Source organism: Acanthochromis polyacanthus, chromosome 18 (genome assembly GCF_021347895.1).
Source record: "Acanthochromis polyacanthus isolate Apoly-LR-REF ecotype Palm Island chromosome 18, KAUST_Apoly_ChrSc, whole genome shotgun sequence".
Lineage (NCBI taxonomy): Eukaryota > Metazoa > Chordata > Actinopteri > Pomacentridae > Acanthochromis > Acanthochromis polyacanthus.
This window is the reverse complement of record NC_067130.1, coordinates 17,974,375-17,988,932: the sequence shown is the minus strand read 5'-3', so window position 1 is coordinate 17,988,932 and position 14,558 is coordinate 17,974,375. Positions and strand designations below refer to the sequence as shown.

The following is a 14,558-nucleotide window of genomic DNA, read 5'->3' as shown; positions in this document are numbered from 1 at the left end:
ATTCCCAACCCCCTCCTCTACCTCCACCTTACAGCCGGACCTACTAACCTAATACCCCACTGTGCTCCCCCCTTCCAGCCTCACTATTCCCCCTGCACTGGCTCTTGTCTCCGTTAACTTCCAAACTGTCAATTCTCCACCATCAATCCATCGCTGATAGCTGCCCCCCTGCCACCAGCCGTCCTCCCCCCCTCCTCGCTAACCTCAGCCTCCACCCTGTAACGCAGCACAGCAGGTCTGCTCCAAGAAATCTGGCCACTTCTCTCCTTTCCAGGAAAAAAGAAGCGGAGAGGGCAAAAAGAAATACTGGTGAGAGTAGGGAGATTAAGACAGAGGTGATCGTGTGAGAGGAGGGAGAGAAGTGAAGTTCTCTTTCTGTTTTACTCAGTTTTATTTTTCTAAAGGACCTCAGAACCTGGTTTGAAAGATGTGTTAACTTTAACAAAAAATAAATTAAAGTGACTTTCAAAAACAAAAGCAACCATCAGATTTGTTACTTTTAAATGGTTCTTTGACCTAATCATGAGTATCATGGGAAAGCTGAACAAATCTAAGCTCAGAGTTTGTCAGCAAGTTGTAGAAGATCCGTTGAGCATGGTGAGATAAAATGCAAAAAACGTTCATGGGCTCAACAGTGCAACTGTGAGGCCATGGGGGACTCAACTGTGACCAAAATGTGAAAACAAATATTGTATTTTTCAGCTGAACTGCAGGCTGTGTTTACACAGTGCAGATAATAGACAGGTATGGGACCAAAATATTAAATACATTTAAAAGTAGTATATCTATATTATGCAGAGTCATCGTTTCTATCCAGTATCGGTAACACCTTTGCAACTTGTTGAACATTTTAAATACAGCTTTTTACATTTTTGTAAAATATATAAATAGAAATTCAACATTTTTGTTTTCTAATGATTTAACACATTGTAGCTAAGTTAAACTAGAAAAAAAAACATTTCTGAGCTCTCAGTACCTCTAGCTACGGTTGTGTTGTTTTATACTGATGTTAAAATGAGTCTATGGAAAGTAAAATGTGAAAAGAGCAAATAAACACCAAGAAACTGTTTGGGGCTCTGAAGGTTCAATTGAGCTGGGCCGGGTTCAGTTTCAAGCAGATGTAGATAAAACTTTAAAGTACAGCAGTTTAAAAGTAGCAAAGACCTTCTACACCTCCACTGTGTAAACAAATGCCCTGGGAAAGCTATTGAACCCATGGGAATCTTATTTCTTATCACTCAGAGCTGACAAGTCTGTTTCCTCCTTTGCGTAGCTCATGATAACTTATGTCAGAACCATCATCACTCAATAACGTTGCTTAAATTCCTGTAAGTCAGTGTTTTGTTCCCCTCACTTCCAGCCTGAAGCTTAGTCATGGTCAACGGTTAAACCTGTAATGAGGTCTGTGACTCACGGCTGGAAGGAAAGTTTATGGTAGGTAATAAAAGCATTCGCCACCGAATGCACAAGAATCTGAGACAGTTTTACGGCCGAGTTTGTTTGCCGTCTTGTCTCTAATCCCTCTTTGCTGAAACTCTGCATGAGTGGAGACATTTCAGTGAATGTAGAGAGAATTCACTTACAGGTAGTCTAACTGGTATGTAAGAAGCCTTTAGGGGCCCTAAAAGGAGACAAAGTTCAGCCGACTGACCCTCAGCAGAAGTCCGTCTGTTTTAGCCATTGGCTTACGTAAAGCGAAGGGAATGAAGTCAACTTCAGCTGAAATCTCAAAACCACCTGAGCTAAAACTAACCGTCAGTTTAAAGGCATCTGAGACACTCAGAAAGTGTGTCGCAGGGGACACGAGAGTCTGAAGTCAAAAGTGACATCAGTATGTGAAGACGAGGTTAATGGTATTGGGAGCCACTCCAGTGCAATGACGTGACCATCTCTGGCAGCAGCATCCCCATCTCCCCATCTGAGGTCAATCACTTCCCCAAACATCTGCCGTCTGGCTCCAGTTTTCTCATTACCGGAGGGGTCGGCACGCACCGTGGAAATAATGATTAGTAGAGGGTCGGCGTGGTAGTCCCTCTGGCAAACATCAAGTCAGAGTGATATCATTCACCAGCCTCATGGAAAGACAGATGAAGACTGTAATGTTCGAGATCGACGGATGTTGGAGGAAGAAGAAGCAGCCGCAACATCGTCGGATGTCCAACAGGCTCTTATCTCTTCCTGCGGCTGAAATGAGTAAAGCGTTATCGGACTTTAGCTTCAGAGTCATGAAGGAAACTCCCCCGCCTCCTCGACTGTTTGAAGCTCCTCTCGCCCCCTTTCCTCTTCCTCTTCCACATCCTCATCGTCTCCACAATGAGGACACTCAGCAGTGCATTTCCCCACTTTCATTACCTTGACCAGGTCTTTGGATCCACTTTAAATTGTCATTTTCAGGTCATATGAGACTTTCAGTCAAAGCAAACTTTGGTTGACTGAAATCAAACCAATTCATAAATCAAATGATTGATTGCAGGGAGTTGCAGCAGACCAACGTATACCTGATTCTTGAACATAGATATATATGATGGTGGTGATCCAGCACAAAAACTACTGAGGAACATAACACAGACAATTTAATGATCTGCATGTTGGTTGCTGCTGTTTGCAAAGTTTAGATTTGTCTTTTTGAGCATCTGTTTGAACTTATTTTGCTTCCACTTTGGTCCCCCCCATAAAATGTGTTGACAAGATAAGACAAGGATTTGAACTTGGCTTCATCCTATATTCAGATATTTATGCTAATTGTTGCATATTTAGAAAGATGATACCTCATTTGCATATTTAAACACAACATTTTTTAAAAAGTTGTAAAAATAACTGTCTTTATGTGAGTCACCAACTGGGGAAGTTTCAGGAGGATATTTAACAGTTGAAAGTATCATCCTAGTCACCGGTAGTGTTTTTGTTTAATAAGACAGATGGTGGACTCAGGAGGTATTAGTAATTAGCTTGATAAATGCTAAAATTTGCATGAAAAGTTTGCTCTGCCTGCTTTTCTTTTCTTCTGTGTGAGCCACCATTTTGAAAATTGAGCGGTAAAGGTACCAGTAAACTGTAAACTGCTAGAAAAGACCACTTTAGAGGTCAGGAAGGGTTGTACGAAGCTAAAGGTCAAACTTGTACTTAAAGGGATACGGCACCAAAAATATTTCAAGTATTAACTACCATCTGCCTGTATCCTTCCCAGGTGGCTCTGGAGTTGGAATGTGCTTGTTACAAACAACTAGTCTGCTCAGATTCACGCAATTACAATAGATTCCAACAGCATCCCAGAGCCACAGCAAAAACAAACATCTACAGAAACCTCTTAAACCGCTCCTGCTGCATAAATCACCTCCTGCTGTGGGACTGTATGCTCCAAGTACTTACAGTTTCCCCACAACTGAGATAGACACAGTACTTGCATTTCATACTGTCACCTCTTCATAGCTAAGAATCTGAAGATAAAGTTGCATATGTTGCGATACTTTATTTAATTACTGTAGTATTAACCCTCTGAAAACCAAAACCCACCAGCAGGTGAGTAAGGAACGTCGTCTTTAAAAGAATTATTTTTTAAAAAAATGCTAAAAACACACCATAACTCATAGCCAGACCATGTAAAACCAGAAAAATATTTTTTTTTTTTACCTTTCTGACTGTCCTTGAACTACTCATCTACGATGTGCTGTTTAATTGTGACAATTAACCAAATCTAAACTTAAAATTTAGATATTTCATCAAAATGCCCTAACTCTACATGTCTCATTTTAGGTTTTTTTTGCAAAAAATAAGCTGCTTGTCCTAACCAGACTGTGCAAAAACAAAAAAGATCCGTTCAACTGTTAAGTCTTTAGTGACTCAGCTGCAACCAACAGTCAAGTGACAAAAAGTTTGAGACTTTTCAGCTGAACTGCAGGCTGTGTTCAGATGCAACACAAATGCAAGTGGCGAAACATGCGTGTTTAGAGGTTCAAGAAAACACGCCACTATAGTTAATAACACTTTGTATGTAGTGGCACAAGAACTGAAACCTTTCAAACAACATAATCCTTTAATATCACAATATTAACAACATTTTATGAAGTGCTTTGTCAAAGCAGATTTTATGGAAAATCAGTTTGAATGCCTGAGTTTGGCTAACGTAACAAATGAAATTCCTTCCAAATCAAAGCCCTTGGTTGCAAGTAATAATGTAAAAATAAAATTATTTAAAAAAAACATGCATAATATCCCAAATAAACACTCGCATTGAGCTATTTAGAGCTCACTGAGTCGAGGGAGCTTTAAAGCAGCCATTCATCATCCACCAGTTGAATGGGTTTCAGCAGCGTGTCAGGTCAGCACAGAGCAGGGTTTACTGCTTGGCATGTCCTTCACCACACGCCCACCTTCTCTGTTTGGGCCTGCACCAAATAAACAACTGTGGGGGAGGACAGCCATAATCACCGGACAGCTGAGGGCAACAGCCTGAAGAAAGAGGAGGCTCAAAGAGGAGGCTCAGGCAGCATGAGCTCATGGCCTCCTCCCTTCCATAATTCACCACAGGGAGTCAAAGCGGCCCTCAGTGGAGATCTGGTCGCAGACGCACAACCACAGGGAGAAGACACACACCCTTCACACATAAACACAGATACGCATGCGCACTCAACCGCTTTCAGGTCAACCGAGTGTCGGAAAAACTCCAGCTGACTGAGGAGAAAGTAAATATTTGGGTGGCAGTTGCCCTAAGTGACGACAGCAAGATACCGAGCTCTTACTGCTGCTTGGGTAAAAGTTCACCGAAGGCTCCACGAGTATGAAACACATAATTCTAGCAGTGGTAGTTGTGGTTCTTGTAATGAATGTGTTTAGCTGAGAGCAGAACTTTTCATTTACCTTGATGAACGGTGGATGCCACAGGAATGAGCAGAAACAATAAAGGACACATGAACTCAGTTAGCTCTCCTTAGATCAGAACAAAACTCGCGCGGGACTTTCTCCTCGAATCCAAACAACAGAATAAAATATCACGATTCTGGAAAGTTCTGAGCACAGACTGGCTCCTTCTCAGGAAAAGAGGAGTCACACAGATGCAGGTGTGTGTGGTTGTAGCCAGTCAGGTCATCCTCAAACAGAATTAGTTTGTAAGACGTGCCCTCAAACCAAAAATTATCGCTGAAGATGGAAGAACAGGCAGCCATTACAGACTATTTAAAAAGTATTTTTCACATATAAGAACCTTTATATGTTCAGCTCTCAGTCATTTGTGTATAAAGTGACCCAGCTGATTTATCAGATTCCTGGTCTTGGAAAGTTACTAGTCAGAAAGCTAGTGGGGAGGAAGATTTCTAAAGCTGTTCATTCATCAAACAGAAAGACTTTGGTAAAAACTCTGCATTTGACCAGGAGCCAGTTTAGACGTGAAGCTTTTATAAATAGAAGCTTTCAAGGGACTAGTTTTGCTTAAGTTTTCACCAGGCAGTAATCACTCCGTAACCCTCTGAAGCCAAGCAGTTCTTTCCTCCTGTTACATCTTTACACACTGTGGGCTCATTTTTTTTCTTCAATATAAAGTCCTGCACCTCTATGAAAAAAGCACAACTATGGCTAGAAGTAGAGACATCTCAGAAAAGTCATTTGTGCCGAATGACACACTTATAATGCTGTAAAGCATTTTAAAAAATGTTGAATTTCCTCCCTAGTTATTTTAAGTGCCCACAGTATTGTAAAAAACAACAGTGACTCTACATACTATAAATATTTTACTATTTTAATTTGCCTCCATACTCATCTTGTGTCTGCTGTGTGAAAGCACAGCCTGCAGTTCATCTGAAAACTCTCCCTCTGTCATGTGACTGTTGCAGCTAACTCAGTCATGGCTTCATGGTTGTGATGCAGAGCACAGAATTTGAGATGAGACATTTAGAATTAAGTGATTTTGATTTAATACCACAATTTTAAGATTAGATTTGGCTAAATATGCAGACAGAACCACATGGATAAACAGTTCAAGAACCGTTGGCAAGTTGTCAACCCAATGTTTCTTCCTGTGTTTTCAGTTTCTGGCTCTGATAAGTGGAATCATTTTGGCAATTTTTTTTAAAGATAATGTGCCTTTACACTAAAAAAGTTAAATATATGCGCTGCGTCTCACCTGCGATCCCTTGCAGCAGTCCACACACATTGAAGATGCTCTTCTTCATGATGCTTTGGAAGCACATGGTGAAGACCGAGATGAATGCCACGGCACACAGCAGCAGGATCCCCGCTGCCAGGAAGATAGAAGTAGCCTGCCAGAACCCGCTGGCTATCTCCCCAAAGTGCACCGCGTACGGTCCACACAGTATGCCCCGCTGCAGGTGGGGCAGTTTTATACAGCGGCCGTAGATGCCTAAAGTGGGTCTGTAAGCCTCCCCGGCTGTGGTGGCCCCATGGGGGCCGAAGACGGCATCAGGCGTGCGAGGGAATCCCACCAGCCAGTCAGTGCTCATGAAGGCGATGAGCTCTCCGAATGCGGCCACGATACTCAGCAGAGTCCACAGCATGGAGCGGCAGGTGACAATGACATGGCACATGCTGACGGTGGCTGGATGAGTCCCTCTGTAGGAGCTGAGATCCTTCTCTGGAGGAGAACGAGTGAACTCTTCACAGGAATAAGAAGGCGATGCTGTTCACTAAAGGTTCTCGTCAATGATTCACGGTCTGCTGATTCCCGCTTCTTCTCTCTTTCACTTCTTATCTTCCTCTGCTGTTCCGGCCCAGCTGTTGTTCCTCCTCCTTGAACTCGCCCTCCTTCTGTCGGCTCGGTCTTCAGACTCTGACTCTGCCAGGTTTTTGGTGTCTACATTGTATTGAAGTTGTGTTCCCTGAGCCAGCCCGCTGGCGTCACATCAGACACACCTAAGAGATAAAACACACAGACACAAGAACAGGGTCAGCGCTTTAATTGCATGTGTAAAACGTAATTGCGTGTATAAAAGAAACTCTGAGATGATTGGTAATTTCTGCTGTTTGAGGAAGCGCAGCTCTGAGCAACGCCTCCTGTTTCTCCCATCATGTCAGGAAACAGCAGACGTGTGGAGGATGAGGAAAGTGCAGGAAGACCAAAGAGATGTGTAGAAGTTTAAGAGGAGGTCTGATGAGCTGTTTGAAGTGGACCCCTTGTGTTCACACTGTGTCTCCGCTCCCCGTGGATCCTCACGACTGAGGTTGTAAAGATTAAAAAATAGAGAAACAGAAAATTTATGAGCGTGTCTGCCTTTGTTTGTGTATCTGTGGAGAAGGAGATGGCGAGGTTAAAATAGACGTGGAAAAAGCGGGATGAGGAGCGGATGCAGACAGGGAGAAAAACAAGCCTGAGGCCTCTCATCAAGCGGCCCACACAGCTGACCCAGGGTCAGCCAGCGGGTGATAACGCTGCAGCCGTCCAGCCTTCACATGACCGCTGATAACCACAGTGACACTGAGCCTCCTCACTCAGTGACGCTACAATCAGGAAGACGCACGGCTGGCACATGAACACACAACACGGCCACATCTGTCACAGCTGGATTACAGTGCTGTCAAGTGGTGGAAAGTAGCAGTCGAGCACTAAACTTAAGGTCCTTGTGCTCTACTTGAGTGTTTAAGTTTTATGAGTGCTTCAGTGTGTATATCTACAGCTGAACTTATTTTACATACGAATCATGGGATCAGTTTACTATATCCTGAATTATTCTAGATACATTTCGCTGCTGTATAGAAAGTAATTTAAAATGGCTACAGGTTATTTTGCTGCTTGATACAAAAAGAAAACTTGCACAATTCTCATTTGGTATGACTGATAAAATATCATTTTCTCTGGTTTAAAGAGATTCCGAACAGTTGGAGTGTTTTTTGAAACATGAGGCAACAAGAGTCAATTGTTTGACAGGTTAAATCAGCAAGATGAAGCTCTGTTTGACAGGTGCAAAACCACCTGTTTTTGCTTTGCCTAACCAAAGCAAAAAACTATTTTGGATGTTTTTGCATATAAGAAAGATTCAGACATTTTCGTTTAGCTTTAATAATTTCCCATGCTCCACGGCAGAATGTACCTAATTAATATAGGAAGATGAATCCTGTTGAAACAGAGTTATTCCAGACATTTGGTGATAATTCCTATATTTTTTCATATTGCAATATTTGAACAAATATCCCAATGTCAGTTTTTTTCCCTAATATCGAGCAGCCCTAGGGCAATGTTACTTCATGACTGATATTATGCACCCTGCCCTATATAATCTAAATGCTCTTTTCCTTGACTGCCCCAATTGTCTGAACCAGCTTTAACCTGCTCCATAGGAAGTTTTACTCCATGGTGTGTCTAGACACATAATTGCGTTATGAAAGATGCTTTTTCTGATTACTCCAAGACTAACCCAGCATTCCAAATCGGATACTTTTTCATTTTACTTTCAGTGTGTACTACAACTGCACTCAAACTATGTACCATTTCATTCAGCATGCATACAATTGTGATATGCTACTTTGGCTAAAGATCGCACCTTAAGCTCTGATTGTCTTTCTTCTATGTCTGTCACAGTCTGCTGTGTCAGATCATCTCTGTGTATTTTCTCTGGTTCAAGCTAGAGCGAGGCACAGTGACATAAGAGGTGCATTTCAATCTGTGCAGAGGACTGTGGGTCAGAACGACCAGAAAAACATGCTGGCTTGCACATTGCAAAATGAGACTGGCTGTAGTAGGACACCCTGCCATATTAGGTATGCTGCATATGACATTAGGTGCTGAAGCCATGTGAATGTGATAGGATATGGAAGAAAAAGATATGCGTAATACAAACTGCAATTATGAGAAACCATATCAGAAAACAATAATTCATGACATTTTGGCCTCCTCCTCTGCAAATCTTCATGAACCACCTCCCAATAAAGGACAGAAAGTAGAGGATGGAAGCTCAGTTGGATCAAAAATTTGTCTTCTAACTGAAAACTAATATTCAGTAACTTGTGTTGCACAATTACTGTTAGAAAGATCAAACAGTGAAAGAATAAAGTCTCTTTTCATCATGGCGCCCTTATTCTGGGCCCACTGAGGATCCCCAGAAGCTCTTCAGAGTCTAGACAGACAAGTTAGTGAAAGCTCTGAGATTTTATCTATGAGAGACATTAACAAATGTAAGCAGAACATACATTAAAACAGAAGCTGGAGCACCATAGAAGATTAAAAGGCACTTTGTGCTCATGTTATAAATACAGCTCTGGGCCAAAGCTGAAACTTGTTTCTTTTCTTTGAGTCTGTTCTCTGCCCCGCTGCCTCCTGGGAGTCTGTTAGTCATTCTCCAACCAGTGTTTGGCAGAGCAGCAGAGGGAGCTGGGGGCCGCTGTTGACACGTGTGCCGCCCGAACTGCGAGGTTTCCATCGCCCGGCCCTTGGTTTGCCCTCACGGCTTCGGCTGTCCCCTTGTGGTCACATCCCAAAGATTCAATGTGCGTGTGTGTGAGTAAGAGCTTTACACAAACTTTGATCTTTGTCATCCTGTTGAGATATCAACAGCAGTTCTCTTTTCTTCTCCCTCCTTCTTCTTTTCCAGTGGAGAAAATGACCCAGATCTGTGGTCTGCAGCAGGGCGGTGTGTGCGAGCTAATGCCGAGTATGTTTGGACTGCGTAAAACAGATGAGATCATAAGAACAGGCACAGACAACCGCCTCTGTGGAGCTGGACAAAAGTTCATTTTATGAATCACAAGCATTGCCTCACGATGAACAGATGCAGGAACATATGCAGACTCGCAAACTCCACTTTTTGAAACACTCACGATCCCCCCGCCTCCCACACACTCCGCTGACATCACAGCAGCACTTTGATGAGTCTGATGTTTGACGTTAGCACTGAAGACTAACGGGCTGTCCACAGTTTAAGGGTCAAACATTTGCCTTCCAGTTGTGAAGGCTAATTCTACACTGACAGGAATATTGATGGAAAACACGTCGCAGCTAAAACAACCTGAGACAGCTGGGGGGATACGGAGCTTTGAAAACCTCTGCACCTAACATCTGACCTTTCTTGACTGTGGTATGGTTGCATCATGCAGCTGCTGGTCAATTCCTCTGAAGCTGCCTTGAATGTGGGTCAGTAGATCAAAAAGCCAGTCTGGGCAAGTCTGCTTCTATTAATGTACCTGGTATTTGTCACAACATATACCCAGACGTCTGCTGGCTGTTCCCAGACAGGCAGATCTGAGCAGTTAAGTTTCCCAAGATAGAGCAAAGCATGTATGTGAGGCTGGAGGTGGATTTATGTTGTCTTTTATACTCTCTGAGTTACCAAGGAGGAGACTGAGGATTATTTAAGGCTCAGCTTACATACACAGAAGAGTTTACGGCCCTCAGACGGCACCCAGCACCCCATTGACCCCCAACGCTAATCCCCATGAGCACACACACTTACAAGACTCCCCACCATCCGACACATGCTCCCCCAAAGCTGCTAGCCAACTGCACGAAAAGACAGTCGGGAAGTGACATCATTAGGAAATACACATTCACACTGAAATAAACGAGAAAAGATAAGAGTCTACAATCAAACAAAAAGCTCTGATGCTCTCACAGTGGTGGCTTGAGATGTAAGCTAATGCTAGCATGCTACTAACAGCTGTGTTTACATATTACTCTCTAGAAAACTTTTGAAGTCCCACAAAAAATGAAAACAAGTAAATGCGAGTTAGTCTTGTTTCCATGAAGTGCTGTGAAGCCGATAAACTGTGTAGTTTAGTCAGAGGGTGGCAGTATAGGCTACATTAGCTGTAGCAAACAGAGAAGAAGAAGCCAGAAACAAAACAACTTGTTTTCCAACAGCTAAAAACCCTGAAAGAAGAAGAAAAAATGAAAAAAGGCATCACAAATCATCTTCAATCAAATGAGAACTGGTCCTCAAACATTTTACCTGGTAAAATAAAGGTCAAATGAATAAAAAGAAAAGGAAAGTTGTAATTATTCTTTCACGCTAGCTGGTATCAACCTTGTTTCAAGACAATGAAAGAAACAGCTGATCATGTGAGTTAAATTCGTACCTCAGAATTTGCTTGAAAAAGAAGTTTCCATCTGCCATTAACTATTTTCCAAAAATTCACAACCACTTCAAATGAGCGTAAAATCCTTTTTTTTTGTGATATTGGGTAAGGTTTTTTTGAATTTTGTCATTTATATTATAAGTTTTTTAATGCGATATTTCAAAATGTGCGTAATGATTATGCATGGAAAGCATATGAATTCAACATTCACTGAAGCTTCTGCTCTAAAAGAGAGACAACAAATAGAAAAATAGGAGACAATAACAGATCCATGTGGAACAAGGAGGAAACTGCAACCTTCCTCCAGGTAGTACATATTTACACTATTTTTCAACACTTGAGGTTTGACTTGGTCACGCTTTGAGATATGTAATATTGTTCCATCCATTTCTCCCGTAATGACCTGTAAAATTGGTGCTGCTCTTGCTGGTGGCACGAAATGAAACATTCAAGAATTATCAAACTGATTTCAACTCATCATATTGGGAGTATGAATGTCTTCAACAAATGTCATGACAAAAACTAAAAGAGAAGTCAAATTATCACCAAAGTCATTAGGATTGATCCTGTGGGGAACATGAATATAAATCAAAAACCTCATGGCCATCCATCCAGTAGTTGTTGTGATACTTCAGTCTGAACCAAACAGAGATGCTGCTTGTATGGTTAAAAAGCTAAACTCTACTTCACAGCGTCCACTCAGCTATTCTGTTATCGCAGCCACAAAACAGCAGGAAGTGCCTTTCCACGCTGCCACTGACAGGAAACAATCTACATATCTATGGACTTGCCACGACTGGAGTCTCCATGGAGAGCGTTTGTTTAGAGCTGGCTGAAGCCTTGGAGATAAACCTCTACAACCTCCTGCAACAGATTCTCCTGAAGTGGGTCACCCAATGGCAAAGTGACTTTAAAACAAAAGAAGTGCTTAAAACCTGCGAGGATCTGTTTGAATGAAATGTCCCTACAGCTACTGAAGGGGAATGCAGGGTTTGATTGGTCACCGAGGAACTCAAATGACAAATAATGGCTCTATTTAAGATGAAACACATGGAGGATAATCTTACAGCTTGACTTACAATCAAACACAGCATGCATCTTTCTTTGTGTCCCATGTAGGTGTTAGAGGAGGGAATGAGTCTTGACCTTGTCATTATTTAAGGAAAATTACTATAATAGTAAGAATCACAGTCAGTAACAAAGGAGGCTGCTGTCAGGTTTTCCACAGCAGGTCTTTCCTACACTTCAGCACATCTGCTCAGCATCCTGAGACGCTACAGAGAGGCTGTAATTTAGATCACAACTCCATATTTACATCCTACTACATCCGACAGGCTGTTTGTATGTGTTCACACATGGAGTCATCTCGGTCGGTTAAACAAGAAACTAACGCAGCACAATTAAGAGAAATGAGAGGATTGTCCAACCTGTCTCCATTGGTCTGTGGATAGTCCAGCTCTCCTGGAGATGCGGCTTCTCTGCCCCGACTCTCCTCCTCTGCTCACACACTTTAATGCCTCCCTCATACTCATGACTCCCAGACCCTCCCCACGTCCCTCCTCCTGGACCGCCGCGCCCCCTCTGATTGGCCCAACCGACAGCGGAGCCACACTTCTTGAGAGGGTCCACATGGTGGCCATATTTCAGTGCTGAATCTGGGTTAAAATAACAAAAGCTGGAGCTGCACAGGGTTTCTCTCCTCTTTCTCTCCGTCTGTCTCGGTTTCTCTCACCTTCTCGCTCTGTTTTCGTTGCTCTCTGCACACTTTCAATCAGCCAAAGCCAACATCTTACTATCAGCTGTAATGAGAATTGCATTTGCAGTTCCAAAAACTTAAGTACACACAATTAAGTATAGTTCTCTGGGTAAGTATGTTAAGAGAATGTATTGGTATACTTCCAAGTGGACGAAGTTAATGCTTATTTACCCTCATTAACACTAAATTGGCCACTTTTTTAGTCATGTAAGTGTACTTCAAAGTATACAGTTCTGTCGGCTAAAGTTTGTAATTTTGCTCCGAAAGTACACTTAAAGCCACCTTTAGAAACTGCAAAAGTGTGCTACTGCAGTGTCATTTTACATGTAAACATAGATTTAAGTCACAAATACGATATCACAATGCAGTTTATCTTAATGAAACCACCTTGAAAATCAGTACTGTTACAGCGCTACTTTATCTGTAATCATAAAATGCATTTTCAAAGACATTACTATAGCACCTCTATATAAAACACATGCTAAAAGTGACCCAACGAAACTAAAAAACTGTAGTATCGCAGTGTAATTTCACACATCATAAGTGTACTACTAGTGTGCAGTTTGTGTTGCCTTATGTCAAAACTATACTTAAAAAAATATGAAGAAACAGTAAAAAGTGTATTATTACAGTGTTATTTTGTCTGTCAGTTTAAAATATTTATTTACGAGTATGCTACTAATGCACGGTTTGTGTTACTTATTGTGTAGCGCAGACTGAAAGTGACCTAGAAAACCAGCAAAAATGTGCTGTTGCTGTGTCATTTTGCATGCCCGTGCAGTTTGTGTTGCTTTGTGTCAAAACTATACTCAAAAGAACCTAAAAAACACTAGAAATGGAACTACTACGGTGCTATTTTGTCTGTGAAGTTTGAATACATTTATAAGTATGCTACTAGTGTGCAATTTATGTTACTTTGCTTAAAGTATACTGTAGGAACTGTACTATAACAGTGGTATTTTGTGCATAAATGTAAAATAAAGTTACAGATACAGTTGTAGTGTGTGGTCAGTGTTTCTCTGTGTTGAAAGTATATTACAAGAGGACCTAAAACACACTTCAAGTGAAATTCAAAGGACACTGACAGTTTAACCAAGCAATAATAAGCATTATTTAACTACTTAAAGGTAAGTGTGCTCAAAGAAAACTTAAAAGTATATGGCTTATGTGGATGTAACGTATTTAGAGCAGTACCAGTTTACTTCTACTGTGTAGTCTGAACTAAAAAGTAAACTAGTGTTGTTATTTATTTTGTACATAAAAAACAAAGACATAAAGCTGCCACTGAAAGCCGATACATGGACCACAACACAAACAGATCCTGTTACCTTCCCCTTTAATCAACAGCACACGTCTGATGGTGAGTTAGATAGCCGAGGATGCTGAGTTAACTGACTGACGGAGCAGATGGTTCAATGTCTGACTAATGGATCACCTCTATGGCTCATGGGAGCAAAGTGTCCTGAGATCGCTTGCAGCAGCACTGAGTGCATTCAGCCAACACCACAGTCAGCTGCAGCGTCTCTCTGACTTTTCTGTTTGTTCACAAATGAGTTCCATATGAAGACGGAAAAGGGGGTCGACTCAGACAGAATGGGAAGTTGATAGGGCCCCTGAACGGACCGTGGAGAGCCGGAGGAAGAGGCCTTTCTTATCAGTTTCAATGGAAGTTCAGCCAGAGTAGTTCAAAAATAGACCCTTTGAAGGCAGATACGTAAATGCTAAACCTAATAAAGCTTGAATGAACCATGGTGACTCATCCTCTGACTTGCGCTTTTTCTCAACAAAA

The 14,558-nt window shown here is 41.8% G+C and overlaps 1 protein-coding gene across 2 annotated transcripts in view; it reads right to left on the bottom strand.

The window, feature by feature from the left end:
• Positions 1-14,558, bottom strand: part of lhfpl2a (LHFPL tetraspan subfamily member 2a) — a 53,896-nt gene that overhangs the window by 6,297 nt on the left and 33,041 nt on the right. The window contains exons 1-2 of one of the 2 annotated variants that reach the window (XM_022209010.2): positions 12,441-12,534; positions 6,116-6,861 (exon numbers count right to left, since the gene is read on the bottom strand). In XM_022209010.2, the coding sequence (XP_022064702.1) occupies positions 6,116-6,536 (421 nt within the window). In that variant the 5' untranslated portion in view covers positions 6,537-6,861; positions 12,441-12,534. Of the gene's footprint in view, positions 1-6,115; positions 6,862-12,440; positions 12,535-14,558 lie in introns of those variants that run through there. The other variant, XM_051938741.1, reaches the window with a different exon arrangement.